We start from the raw sequence: 14,366 nt of genomic DNA, 5'->3' as shown, positions 1-14,366 counted from the left end.
CTGTTGTTCTGACGCCTTGGTCTTACGAGTCATTAGCAAGATGACTTTTCGACTGTCTACTGCAACAATTTGTTCCCGGCTCTGATGAGGGAGGGGCGATGATGCCGGCGTGGCTTAGGCTCGCCGTAGTACTTGTAGTCGTCTGGATGTAATTTTTACTCCTGATGTTAGTTGATGGATAGATCGAAAGTTTGAAAATAGAATGAAACACCTCCAAACGAGCTGCAACGGCACGCCCGAGCCGAGCAGGAGAGAGGCGCCGCGGGCGTTGCACACCCACAACGCCACCGTTCTGCTATTTTCCACCGTTGGTTGTGCGGCGCGGTGCGCATCCACGGTCCCACACGCCAGCCAAACCCCAGCGGGCTCGCGGCCGCCGTTCCGGCACAGGTCCGGGGGTCGGGCGGGCCCCGTGATCCCATCCTCTCCCCCACGCGCCGCAAAATTCCCACGACGGACCCCGACCAAAAGCGCAAGCCTACAAACGCCCGCCCCGCCGCGCCGCGCCACACCGCCCAGCCACCCACGCGCGCACGCCCGGCCCTCACCTCTCCACCACCGTCCCTTGCTGCCGGTCCCGCCTCGCCGCTCTCCTCTGCTCCCAACCGCTCCTTTCCTTCCTTTTGCCGCTCGCCCCACACCCCCGCGCCTCCCCGCCCGGCCCCGGCGTCGGACCGCCGGCGGCGAAAACCTAGATACGTACCCCGCCGTCGGGAGCGCCGGCGCCCGGCGCGCCCATGTCGTCGTGCGAGTGCCTCGTGGTCGAGAAGGTGTCGGAGGACCACGCCGGCGGCGGCGAGGCGACGGGGGAGCGGCGGGGCGGCGGCCGGGCCCCGCGCTCCGAGGCCATGTTCCCCATCTACGTCATGGGGAGCTCGCGGGCGCGGGCCGTGCTCCTCGACCCCTCCGCCGCCGGGGACCCCATATGGGAGGCCGTCAAGGCCGAGGCCAGGTCCGAGGTGAGCGCCGTCCATGCCATCCCGCCGCTCCATCGCAGATTCGCTCGCGTTGCGCCGTTCTTATTTTTATTCGATCGCTGTAATTTTTTCTCTGGTTGCACCCTGGTGGTGAATTTGGGGCTGGAGCGACGAGGAAAAGCTGCGTTTTTTGGGCGGCGATTTCCTGGTCTCGTGACCTTTCTCGTGTTTCCCGAGGTTCAGTTGACTGAATTTTGATCCCAGGCGGCAAGAATCCAGTTCTTTCAAGTCACTACTATATTTTTTCCAGCCTTCGAATTTAATGGTCAAAATACTGCAACTGGACTTAATTTTATCTCTTCTTCTGCGTCATTAGCTATTTCTAGACTTCGAATTTAATGAACAACTGCAACTGGATTTTCTTTCTCTCTTGAGCTAGCTTTTTCTAGCCTTCGAATTTGCTTGCACATATATATCGAGTGACTGAGTGAGTGAAGTTCAGTTCGATAGTGGTGTATTACATTTACACATATGGTCTTGATAATTTTATTGTTTAAATATAGCTAGTTGATGTGGTAAAAGTGCTACTTCCTCTTTAGTGCTTGGACTTATTGTTCTTCTGAACTAGATATTGTGTAATAGTACTAGTTGATAGTTCAGTTCAGCCAAAGTAATTTATGGAGGCAAAAGTGCAATCAATTCAAACTATGCGGTGTGAGCTAGAAGCCTCAGTGCGTTTATATGTTGTCACTGCTCAGAGGTCAACTCTGGGAAAGGAAAACATTTCAGGCAACTCACATCTGATGATGCTGAAATCTGACTGTCTTGTAAAGGTGTGTGAAGTGCCAATGCCAATAAGATGCAGGAACCGGAAACATTTTGTGCCCAATCAAGCCTTAGGCATGCATGACTCACGTCCGACATCCGAGCTTTATTGTCGCGAAGCTATGCTTTTGAGTGTCGTTGACTCTTATACTCTTCTTGTCTTATTGCAAAACTTTGCATCATGTTTACTGTTAGTTTTACATGATGACTGACGGCAGTATCCGCATTTCGCAGGCAGAGAAGGAGCCTATTTTAAGTAGCTTCTTATATGCGAGCGTATTATCTCACGACTGTCTGGAGCGGGCGTTGAGCTTCGTCCTTGCAAACAGGCTTGAAGATCCAACCTTACTTGCGACTCAGCTAATCGACATTTTCAATGACGTCATGATGAATGACGTAGATATACGCCGTTCCATTCGCCTTGATGCTCAGGTGAGTGTATCATTGTCCTATTGAGGTGTCGTGTTTTGTGTGTGCATGTTAATTTGTTCTGTATCACGCTATCGTTGCATTAATGGTCTCCTTGTCTAAATTTAGGCCTTCAAAGGAAGAGATCCTTCCTGTGCACAATATAGCTGGGCCCTATTATACCTAAAGGTGACTACAAAATCATGCTATCATATCGTTCATATCCGGAAAAGGTAACAAGACTCATGTTGCTTGCAAACTGCTACAGGGTTACCATTCCTTGCAGTCCTATAGGATAGCTCATGTTTTATGGAATCAAGGGCGTAAGGTTCTGGCGTTGGCGCTGCAAAGCCGTATCAGTGAGGTGAACCTTGATTTCTTAAGAAGCAGGTTTTTAGCATACATTTATGTTTAACATGTGCTATCCTTCTCTTTTCAGGTTTTTGCAGTGGATATACACCCAGGTATATCATTGGTGTATCATATATCTGTACAAAATTGTCTTATATTTCCTGCTATGTGTTTAATACTGGGGTTGCTCTTGAGCTATATGATGTTTGGCTTTTCCACTCAAAAAATAGCTACTTGATGTTTAGCTTTTTCTATTACCTTCGCGGAAATGTGTTTTGTTGCCTTTACTAGTGCATATGGATCTGCTGCTTGGGAATATGTATGTATGTTTATGTTATCCTAGTAAATATCTTAACCTGAACCAAGGTTTGTCTTTGTAATTGTGTTCACTTTTTGGGAGCATAGAAGCATTGCTCATGTTTTAATCATTTTCTAAAGCTTGCTTATGTATGAGTCTGCAGTTATTTACCAATTTATGAATTTATAAGCATCAAATCCTTAAATATATCCTCATACTCGGATGATATTTGCTTTTGAGTTTTTAAAAGTAAACCTGTGATCTTAACTGGTGTCTTTGTTCTATTGTGGTATGATATGGTATTTTAGTCTGTTCTCTTAACATTCTTTAATGCTAAATCTGCAGCTGCCAAAATTGGAGAAGGAATATTGTTGGATCATGGAACAGGTCTAGTCATTGGTGAAACTGCTGTTGTTGGCAACTGGGTTTCATTAATGCAGGTGACATGCATCACCCTGTTCTTGCTATTTCTGATTTTAACATAAAGCATTACTTTTCAATATAATTTTTAATTCCATCCAGAATTTAACTTATTTTTCTTCTTCTCTGGTTGTTAGCTCTGTCACATATCTTGTTTCCTATAGTTTTAAATTGTCCTTGTGCAAATAATTAAATATTTCTTTCATTTGCTTTTATCATACTATAAAAAATGGATAATATGATTCAGATAACGAAATATCTACGTGCACATCAATTTAAATTCTTTTGTTGAATATTTTTGTTTTTGTACAACTATGAATCATTCAATTCACATCAGGTGAATATCTTACGACGTGTTTGGAAGGGCTGAAAAATCCCACTTTGATTGCAATGCTTTAGGAAACAGTAGCAGCCGTTTAGTTCGTCCATTCTGTTTTTGTTACGATGCTATCGGATACAACACATCACATCCCCAAAAACGTCCGTTCCCGACCTGATACGGAATCCCCTCTGTTCCGTATTCGTTCGCGTCCCAGACCAAACAAACACATATTCAGGAGAAATGATACCCGAGCGGAACCAAATGCTAGGCTTGAGGAAATATTTCAATTTTTGCTGTATGAGATAATATAAGAGAAGGTAGCAAAACATAAGGGGTGCTTGTTTTGCGCTTTCTTACCATGCATGCTTATTTTCAGTTTTGTAAAATCTTTTGTGACGAATGTAGTCCTCCCTTGGTTCGAACTAAATATATAGCCTAAGTATGGCCTTCATATGTGTGTTCCCGTGGTGTTTCCTTTTTGGTCAAAATTTAATTATAGAAGGTTCCTAATTGTTCACCAGCTTACCAGGTAGGCCTTTGCTACAGGGTGTTACACTTGGAGGTACTGGAAAGGAACACGGAGATAGGCACCCCAAGATCGGTCAGGGAGCTCTTCTTGGAGCTGGTGCTACTATCCTTGGCAACATAACTGTAGGCGAAGGTGCCATGATTGCCGCTGGTTCCCTTGTTTTAAAGCATGTACCGCCTCACAGGTTAGAAAGAAGTTGGACTTAATTTAAATTCTTAAGTAATGATGCTGCAATGCCAAATTTTGTTAGTAATGAGCATCAGTAGATATGATATATATTCTCGTTCTTGCAATGCGATTTCCTTAGAAAGACAGAAAACAAGAAGAATACATGATCTGTGTTATGTGGCTGCTAGGAGGGCGCGAGAAGGCCGGCCGGGGGCCTTTTTGCCCACGGCCGGGCAAGAGGGAAGGGATTTCCTTCTTAATTCTTACTTGATTAGATTGATACATCTCCTCCCCTTATATAGAGAGGTTTACTTGACTCCCCCCATTAGGCCCATTACGTACTCTAACAATCTGAATACTGTTGCTTAGTGTAGAATACTGTATTTGCTTTACTAATTGAGCTACTGAATGCTACGCCTTGAATATTTCCAACGAATGCGGCATTATAAGTATTTGTAGTTTTTAAAGGAGCGCCCTTTAGGATACTGTTTTTTCATGGTCGTCCGGTTTCCCCTCAAGTAGGATAGAGAGGTCTAATTATGCTCATCATTAGTAAATAGTCGATTTTATTCCCTTTTCAATTTGAACATATTCACTTGTAGCCTGGTGGGCCTGACAAGGGTCTATAATATTCTCTGAGTTAAAGAAGTTCACTAGTGGTTTTAAAGTAGGAAGGAATATATGCATTAATTTTTGAATGGATACACATACACTGAAGCTTAAAGCCTGCGATCCAGTACACCTTTAGATATACTAATAATGGCTCAGTCTGTTTTTGTGAACATTTAGTTTCTTAACATTTGCCTCCATTGTTATTGTTTGTTAAGTTTTCATTTCCCTATGTCTTTCATAACTAGTCTTGCACCGTGATTATTATCTGCTTTATGTTGATCATCATTGTTTTGACACTTGTTTTGTGTTTGAAAGCATGGCGGTAGGAAATCCTGCGAAGGTAGTTGGCTATACAGAGAAAGAAGACCCTTCGTTAACTATGAAGCATGGTAAGTGTGTGCATAGTTGTTGCTTTTATTTTCAAACGAGTTCAATGAATGGGTGGCTAGGAGTAACTAGCCAGCCTAATAATATAGCAGTGTAAGGATTCAATCCCAGGCCGACTAGCCTGTGGTGCCAGCCGGTGGGCGCTCGTTCCTTGTGCATATATTTTTATGAGCTGTGTTTCCTCATTCATTTTTTTTTTCAATGCAGATGCAAGGAGAGATTATTTCGAGCATGTTGCCGGTAGTTTTCCAGACGGTAGATCCAATGGTGAGTTACCGATATATCTGTAACAAGTGTACACTTCAGCTATGCGTTTCTTTTACGACAACATACCCGTGATTCGCAGGGAGTGTCGTGAAGTAAAAAACTTGCAAGGATGAATGGAATTTTGGACATTTCTACATCCTGGAGGACATAGGGCGCTGGATATTTGGCGACGCATGAGTGGTGCTTCCCCCTGCCCAGCAACCCTCTTGTGAGACCATGCAGGCGAGCCCGCCAAGGGTCTCCGAAAGCTCCCCAGATGTATTTATCATGTGCCCTTACTGATGCAATAATGTGAAGATGTTTTCTGTAAAAACTGGAAGGAATGGTACAGATATAATCTGTAGAGATCTCCAGCAGCAAGCTGTAGATACCTCAGATCAGTGCGTGTGGCCTCAACTATGTGAGCCAGCTACACTTTTCTGGATCAGCATCAAAAGAAAGTAGTTATGCGTGGCCTGGTCGTCTCTGCATTTAAATTTCTATTTTGCGATATGTTGGCGTACTCGGGCCTAGTTCTTTCGGCCGATTCTCCTAGAATCTTGAGAATCGGACCTCCCTTAGCTTCTTCTAGAATCTTGAATTCATATTTTTTTTACAATCCTAGATAGTTCAAAACAACTAGGATTGTCAAAATAATATGCATTCAAGATTCTAGGAGAAGCTGGGTGGAGGTTTGATTCTCATGACTATGGGAGATTCGGTCAAAAGAACTGGGCCTTGATCAGATCCCCAAGTAAACAGGCCAAGTCAAGCCAAATTTTTTCCTGGAACGGAGGCAAATTTTTTGTCTCGTTGATTAAGCAGAAGATAGTTTCCCGGTTAATTGATGAAAAACTGGATGAAAACTCTTACATGTAGATCACATGTGGACTACTCACAAAGTATAAAGCCCCATGATTGAAAGGTTAGTCTGACAAACATTCTCAACACCCAACTATCGACCACAAGCCTCCACACTTGTTCTCCCTCCGTTCCTAAATATAAGCCTAAAAATATTCCAATACGTACTACATACAGAGCAAAATGAGTGATTAAAATATATTTATATGCATCTGTATGCAGTTTGTATCGCAATATCTAAAAAGGCTTATATTTAGAAACGGATGGAGTACATCTCAAAATAAACCCCAACAAAAGTACCTCGGTTGAAGAGAACGAACATCACTAAATCCACAATGACAAGCCAAACCATGAGGATGATCGAAGAAACCGAGGACTATCCATTAAGCAAAGAAACTGAGGACTATCCATTAAACAACCACAAACGCCTACACAATGACGCCACACTTCTGGCTCCTGAAAGACCTCAACCTTCTTGATTTTGCCCCCTTTCTCGTCAGTAGGCAAGCAATCGACTTGACAAATACTCCTACAAGACCTACCACATTTAAAGCCGGATGAACAAGTCACAAAGCTCTTCCGTGAATAGATCCTTGGAATTTTGTGCCAACTTACCTACCTCAGTAATATTGTCACACACAAACACCGCCTGCCAAATGGTCATAGAACCACCATGGTCCACAAAGGTGAGTGACTGTCTGGGCTCCAACGATGGTGGTGAGGGTGTCGTGGGCACCGCAGAGGCCCCTAGCGAGCCCATCTCACTCGGAAGCACCATCGATAGAGGCAAATGGGCTCCCTACATAGCTTTTGCAGCTCAGGCATAAACGGCAATATTGGAGCCACAACCTCAGCGGTGACTCCACTCCTACAAGTGGTTGGCAACACAGGCAGGGTCTAGCACGAGGAAAGAAACCTTCATAGAGGGTTGCCCCCACCCCATCTGTAAAACCAACTTGAAGCCCAGGCATCAGAGACACAATCAACACGACCTGGAGTTCGCCGAGAGCAACCTCTACTCTCGCAAAAACACTCCAAAGGCACTATCGAAGCTCAGTGCGAAACACCTCAACCTCCTTCGTGAGGACAAGCTGCAAGGCACGTCAGTTGGGGTAGCATCGTTGGTGGGTGCAGACGGTGGGCGGAGGTGGTGAAACAGCTCCCCAAATACAACCGCGCAGCGTGACAATTTTTCTACAATATTTTTTCAATTTTGCTAAAGAACATCTAGATATGCTCCAAGTATTGTACATCTAATTCCTTTGTCATTGATTTTACATTAAGATTAGTGCAAGCATTTTTTTGGTCTTTTTTCTTGTTCTTTCTAGTTTGATGAGTCATTTAGATGTGCAATAAGGGAATGGCTTGACGTAAGTCGCCTGAAAAATGAATACGGGTCAGTTGATTTCATTTCAGCCGTTGGATGAAAAATAAACGGTGCAGATTGCTTCTTCTATCTCCAGACTTCTTCTTCTTCTTAGACGTGCCAAACATACCACCGGCCGAACCGCCGGCCATCCGCCCGCACCCAGCACCGCTCCCGTGACCGCCTCGTCGCACCGCCCTCCCCTGAACCACCCCCACCGCGGGAATTGCCGCCGCCCCGGCCATCCCTCTAACCCCGCCCACGTTCAATTTTTTTCTCCCGTGAAGCCCTACCACCGCCCCACCACCGCCCTCACTCTAAACCCTAAGATAGATAATGGGGTAGCCCTCCGGCGAGCCCCTTCTCCTTCCTTCTCCTCCCTTCATTCGAAATCGACTGACCACAATAGCTAAAGTCAGTCTATTGACATTTAGCTATCGTGTATAAGTTCATCACAATTTAGAATTTGCTTCAACTCGATCAAGTAGAATGACTTGGGTTTTAGTCGACATGGTCTTACTAAAACGGGGTGCTAGTTAACAACTGAATGGCTTCAATTCTAATCGACATGTCACATCATTTTCAAACAAATATTACAGTTTGCTGCTGTTTCCTATCTTGGTAAGGCTGCCCATTGCCCGGGCCTTCTCCCGGAGAACAAACTTCTGCGTCTTCCCCGTCGAAGTCTTGGGCAGATCCTCAAACACCACCGTCTTGGGCGCCATGAAGTGCGGCAGCCTCTCCCGGCAGAAGCCGATGATCTCTGCCTCCGTGGCAATAGTACCGTCCTTCAGCTTGACGAAAGCGCATGGCGTCTCCCCCCAGTGGTCGTCGGGCCTCGCCACGACCGCTGCCTCCAGCACCGCCGGGTGGCTGAAGATCACCGACTCCACCTCGATGGAGCTGATGTTCTCGCCGCCTGATATGATGATGTCCTTGGCCCGGTCCTTGAGCTGGATGTACCCGTCCCGGTGCCGCACGGCGAGGTCCCCCGTGTGCAGCCACCCGCCGGCCATGGACTCCTTGGTGGCGGTGATGTCCTTGTAGTATCCGCTCATGACGGTGTTGCCGCGGAACATCACCTCGCCCACCGCCTCGCCGTCGCGCGGCACGCTCTCCATGGTCGTCGGGTCCTTGACGTCGACCTCCTCCATCGCGACGTGCTGGAACCCCTGCCGCGCCTTGAGCCGCGCGCGCTCCTCCGCCGGCAGCGCGTCCCACTCCGGCATCCACGTGCACACGGTGGCCGGGCCGTACGTCTCCGTGAGGCCGTAGATGTGGTACACCGCGAAGCCGAGCTCCTCCATCCCGGCAAGCACGCGGGGCGGCGGCGGCGCGCCGCCCGTCATGACGCGCACCGTGCCCGGCAGCGGCCTCCGGTCCGCGGCCGGCGCGTTGACGATCATGTTGAGCACCGTGGGCGCGCCGCCCATGTGCGTCACCCCGTGGCGCGCGATGCTGTCGAAGATGAGGGCGGCGGTGAAGTGGCGGAGGCAGACGTTGGTGCCGACCTGCATGGCCACGCCCCACGGCAGGTGCCAGCCGTTGCAGTGGAACATGGGCACCGTCCACAGGTAGGTCGGCATCGGGGTGATGTCGTAGGCGAGGACGGTGCCGATGGTGTTGAGGTAGGCGCCGCGGTGGTTGTACACCACGCCCTTGGGCCGCGACGTCGTGCCGGACGTGTAGTTGAGCGTGATCGGGTCCAGCTCGTCCGCGGGCCACCGGATGTCAAACTCAGACGGAGCGCTCTTTATGAGACCCTCGTAGTCGTAGTCCGCCGCCCGGCCGGAGTCTTGGCCGGCGTCGTCCGAGATGGTTACGAGGACCGGAATGCTGGCGGCGCCGGGCTCTGAGTCGGCGAGGCGCTTGAGGGCGGCTCTCCCGACGTCGAGGAGGCTGGACTCGACGAGGAACACCTTGGCGCCGGAGTGCTTGAGCAGGGCGGACACCATGGGCGCGTCGTGGCGCGTGTTGAGCGTGCAGAGGACGGCGCCGGCCATGGGCACGGCGAAGTGTAGCTCGTACATCGCCGGCACGTTGGGGCTGAGGACAGCCACCTGCACATTCCGAATAGTGAAAAAACAGACAAGTTCTTACTGGCAGAGAGCAAGCAAAGCAAAAAGCAGAGGGAGCGTGACGGCAGTTCCATACATACTCACCACGTCACCGCGGGCGACGCCGAAACGTGCGGCGAGCGCGGCGGCCACGCGGACGCAGCGCTCCCGCACCTCCCTCCACGTGCGCCGCCGGGCCTCCCCGTACACCACCGCGGCGCGGTCGCCGTACACCGCCGCGGCGCGCTCGATGAAGCTGAGCGGCGTGAGCGGCGCGTAGTTGGCCGCGCACCGCACCGTGCCGGCGTCCATGTCCAGCACCTCCGCCTCCGCACCCCTTCCAAGCAGGCTCGAGAAGAAGGACGACGGTGACAGGGAGGCGAACGGCGCGGGCGGGCGGCATGGCCATGGCGTGGATAAAGAAGTAAACGCGCGCGCCCCGGCGAGATCGGGGACGGGATTAGAATAACCATGGTGGGGATTAGAATAATGGTGGCGGATCAGCTGGCGCTGGACTGACCCGATGCCGTCGCTGACGCTGACGATGCTGCGGCGGCGATGGGCTATTAGTCTACGGAGCAGCGCGGCTCTGCTGCTGCTCATGGCGGGGGCCTGCTCTGAGAGTGACAGTGATGGTGTCAGGAGGAGGATCACGCAGGCCACGCGGCTGTGTGGGATGCAGACAACCAACTTGCATCTTCAAGCTGCCCTCTGGATAACAACAACAGGCACTGATGGGATGGGATGGGATCGGTTGTTGGATTACTTGCGTGCTTGCTACGGAGGTACGCACATCAAGAAAAAATTTAGGAGAAATGTTTCAAAACTGACGTCGGATTTTAAAAATTTCCCAGCGGACGCACAGAATTGACATGCGAAAATAGATAAAAAAAATTGTCATGTTGTTCGTAAGGGTTTACCATGCCCTAAAGCGACAATTGCCGTGTATTATAAAAAAATTGCAGAAAACATTGCGTAGAAAAATTGTCACGCGTTTGATTCGGATTTGACGATCCTAAGAGTGTTCTCTTGGATTGCTTAAAAATCCGATGTTCGGTGGTTAGCAAAATCCAAAAGTTACTTCGCCGTCGCCTGGTTACTTCTCTTTTGAACCCTAGTTCTAGAGAACATAGTGATTTGGTATATTCGGGGTAACATGTCTGTGAGCCGATCAATACATAACTGTTTGAAGACGAGAAAATGCAGCTCGCATTGGCGTGATTACACTAATTCAAACCACCAAGGATGCAAGACCTCGCCGTTCCAGACAAATCAAAGTTCAAGTCACCAGATCGTCCCGGGGGTGGCTGCGGGATCGTTGCTTTCGTTAACTCTCCAAAGGTCACCATGCCATTGCATGCAACCAATCCGGTGTAAGTGTTGCCTCTAGTTCGGTCATATCGCTCAATTCTGTCGGGCAGAATCATGTACCGACAAGACTATGACACCTTGGCGAGCTAGTTCATCACCTCCCCCACCGCCTGCACCCAACGACAATGCTACCCTAGTTGGCGTGCCTTTGCATCTTGTCCTCGCGAAGGAGGTTGTCACACTGAGCTTCGGTACTGCCTTAGGCATGTTGGAAGTGTTTTCGCAAGAGCAGAGGCTACTCTGGGTGAACTCCAGGTCGTGCCGGTTGTGTCTCCGCTGCCCAAGTTTCATTGGTTATACAGATGAGGGGGGGGGGGGGGGCAACATTCTATGGAGGTCCCTTCCTTATGCTGGACCCTGCCTGTGATGCCAACTTCTTCCAAGAGTTAAGTCATCGTTCAGGTTGTGGCTCCAATACCGCAAATTATGCATGCGTTGCAAGAGCTAGAGAGCTCACTTTGCCTCTCTCGATGACGCTTCTGAGTGAGATGGGCTAACTAGGGGCCTCGGCGGTGCCCATGACACCCTCACCATTACTGTTGGAGCCCAGCCAACCGCCCGCCTCTGTTGACTGTGGTGGTTTGGATGTTGTTGTCACTCACTCGTCTGTGACTATTGGGCTAGCGACGTTTGTGGGTAAGGTTATTGAGGTGGCGACTAAAAAAGGTTACTGAGGTAGGTGATATTGAAAGTGCTAGTTATTGACTAAGGGGAAGGTGGTGAATAGGCGATTTTTATGAAAGTTTTCAAAACACGGGGGTTTTGAAGACAAACAGTAGAAATGAACCTATTGATATGCAGCGGAAGGTAGACTACACCAGACAAGCCATAGTGAAGTAAGCAATGAAGTGAAAACACGAAGACTATTAGTAGCTAGGTAGTATGGATCAGGATGGAAGATAGTATGAAGCCAAAAAGTAGACAGTCTTCACTCAGTGAAGTCAATCAGATCATACAGGCAAGCAATGACTCCACCAAGACAAACTGTAAAGTAAAAGGAAGTGGAGGATAGAACCAGTAGCTTGATGAAGACAAGGATTTGGCAGACTAGTTCCAGTTGCTGTGACAACTGTACGTATGGTTAAGGAGACCGTGTTACTGAGATTTAACTCAGAAGACCGTGTCTTCATCTTATTCCCCTTGAGCTAAGGACACACAGTCATCGCCCAATCACTCTGGTAAGTCTTCAAGGTAGACTCCCAAACCTTCACAGACTTTGTTCACCAGCGATCCACAATGACTCTTGGACTCTCAGAACGCGACGCCTAACCGGCCGGAGGATTCACAATCCTCAAATGTAACAAGTCTTCAGATCACGCGGATAAAAGTATGTGAAAGTTTAAGGATTGAGATATTGTCTTCATAAATAGCAAAGGGCTCCCCCTGAAGATGTGCATATAGGCAGTTTGCTTTTGAATGCAAATGCACATGGCAGGTTTTACTTTGTGGAGATCCTCTTCAACTTATGAAGACAATTCATCATGTATATAAAGAGATAACGAAGATAATGACATGCATAATGAAAAATAAATGTCTGCGGAATGGCTTCATGCGGGATTTATCATCGCATCATAAAGTGGCTCAAAGTTTTCCTATCATAGCATTGGCCAACCAGAATTACTTCATCGACATGAATTTTTTTGGCAACCATCCAAACAAAGATCAATCTTTGAATCATAACCAAAAAATTTATAGGGTGCACTTTGGCCATAATCCACACATAACCCAAAGGTCTGCTTCGTCCCGTGCCGCGATCGGGATGCACGGACACGTGCGGCTCATCAAACGGACCGTTCAGAGACCAAGATTATTAGTGGTAGTGTAACGTAGTACTCCCTTCACTACTAGAATCTAGTTTTGTCATGAGTTCCAGAACCGCGCTGAGTTCATTCTATCGAGAACTCGGCAAACTTTTGTCTGCCGAGTTTGATTCAAAATTGGACTCGACAGTGATAAGCAACTCGGCAGAGCTATGGCTTTGCCTGGTTCCAACGAAAAACAATTTGGCGAATTAAATAAACTCGGTAGAATCTCAAGTTCGTCAAGTTCCGGTCAGAAAAAACCCATAAAGTCTGACAGGTGGGCCCTGTTGTACAACAGGCAACGGAGCCGTGACGACGACCTTTGTTTGCCGAGTTGTGTCTAACAGAGACTCGGCGGACATTTTCTATTTTTCGTTCCAGGGGTCACATCTTTGTCGAGTTTTGGCCAGACGAGACTTGATAACGACCCGTCCCGTCTGACGGCGTGGTTCACCGAGTTTTTTCTGGTAGAAAATCAACAAACATTGTTTAAAACATTCACTAAGTTCGTGATAGAAAGACTTGACGGGCCCGTCCAGTCAAGTGTGGTGCACCGAGTTTGGCACCCGGCGAAGTTTTTGCCGAGATTGAAACTCGGCAAAAATAGAAATTATAGTAGTGCTCCATTTTTATATATAAGGTCACATGTTTTTTTTCTGTCAAATTTTGGTTTCTAATTTTGGTCAACAAAGTATGAATTATATGTCATCAAAAATATGTTAATAAAATTTCTTTGATATGTGCGTTCAATGGCATACTTTTTATGACATATGACTCACTTTTCCGGTAAAATTAATGATCCAAATTATTAGACCTAAAAATATAAAAGTATATAGTGGCCTTGTATCAGTGAACGGAGGGAGTAGTACGAGGCTGAACTTGGGTCCCTTTAGTCACAGCGACAGCAACCCTAGAAACCCGCGGCGCCACTCCGCTCGAGCTCCACCGTGTGAGGCGACAGGCGAGGCGGCGGGCGGAATCCGCTTCAACACCGGGCCGGCGAGCCGCGGAAGCGGCGCGCGATGGCGCTCGACCCCTCCACCCCCCCTCCGCCTCCCCACCGCAGGCTGCTCGGCTGCCCCAACTGCTGCCGTTGAAGAAGGTAAGGGCAGACGTCTTCTTCTGTTTCTCCGGTAGGTCAGTACTACTTACATGATAATGCCTGGTGGGTGTTCTGTCTGGACAGCGAAATTTTTCAAGTAGTGGTGTTCTGGCAAAGTGGATCTGTTAAAGTTGGTGGTTTTTAGAGTGGCAGACGTTGTCGTAATGCTGTTGATGCAAATTCTACCTCACATGGTCCTTTCAGTATAACAAATGTATACGATGATAGGGAAAAGAGCATGCTCGTCGTTGTACAGCCAGCTCTCACCTTACCACACCTCACACATCTGTTAATTTAACCTTGTTTTCGTAAAAAAGGACAGTC

General features: G+C 48.2%; 2 protein-coding genes across 4 annotated transcripts; one reads left to right on the top strand and one right to left on the bottom strand.

Moving 5' to 3' along the window:
- Positions 1-400: 400 nt before the first annotated feature.
- LOC123105839 (probable serine acetyltransferase 2) lies at positions 401-5,984 on the top strand. 2 transcript variants are annotated; one of them, XR_006451041.1, is made up of 10 exons: positions 401-959; positions 1,977-2,174; positions 2,280-2,339; positions 2,419-2,514; positions 2,590-2,614; positions 3,145-3,239; positions 4,071-4,254; positions 5,166-5,239; positions 5,445-5,504; positions 5,584-5,984. XR_006451041.1 is itself a non-coding variant. In XM_044527996.1 (10 exons), exons 1-10 carry the CDS (start codon positions 738-740, stop codon positions 5,598-5,600), a joined length of 1,014 nt encoding a protein of 337 aa, XP_044383931.1. In that variant the 5' UTR covers positions 409-737; the 3' UTR covers positions 5,601-5,984. The 2 variants fall into 2 exon arrangements, 1 of the variants encoding a protein (XP_044383931.1); XM_044527996.1 differs by having other exon boundaries at positions 409-959; positions 4,088-4,254.
- A 2,262-nt stretch (positions 5,985-8,246) lies between these two features.
- Positions 8,247-10,476, bottom strand: LOC123105835 (butanoate--CoA ligase AAE1). 2 transcript variants are annotated; one of them, XM_044527994.1, is made up of 2 exons: positions 9,873-10,476; positions 8,247-9,770 (listed from the first exon to the last, which is right to left on the bottom strand). In XM_044527994.1, exons 1-2 carry the CDS (start codon positions 10,368-10,370, stop codon positions 8,304-8,306), a joined length of 1,965 nt encoding a protein of 654 aa, XP_044383929.1. In that variant the 5' UTR covers positions 10,371-10,476; the 3' UTR covers positions 8,247-8,303. The 2 variants fall into 2 exon arrangements, with proteins under 2 accessions (XP_044383929.1, XP_044383930.1); XM_044527995.1 differs by having other exon boundaries at positions 9,865-9,996.
- Between the last annotated feature and the right edge of the window lie 3,890 nt (positions 10,477-14,366).

The sequence above is a fragment of the Triticum aestivum genome, chromosome 5A (assembly GCF_018294505.1).
Source record: "Triticum aestivum cultivar Chinese Spring chromosome 5A, IWGSC CS RefSeq v2.1, whole genome shotgun sequence".
Classification (NCBI taxonomy): Eukaryota; Viridiplantae; Streptophyta; class Magnoliopsida; order Poales; family Poaceae; genus Triticum; species Triticum aestivum.
The sequence above is the reverse complement of the archived record's forward strand: the minus strand, read 5'-3'. Positions and strand labels throughout refer to the sequence as shown.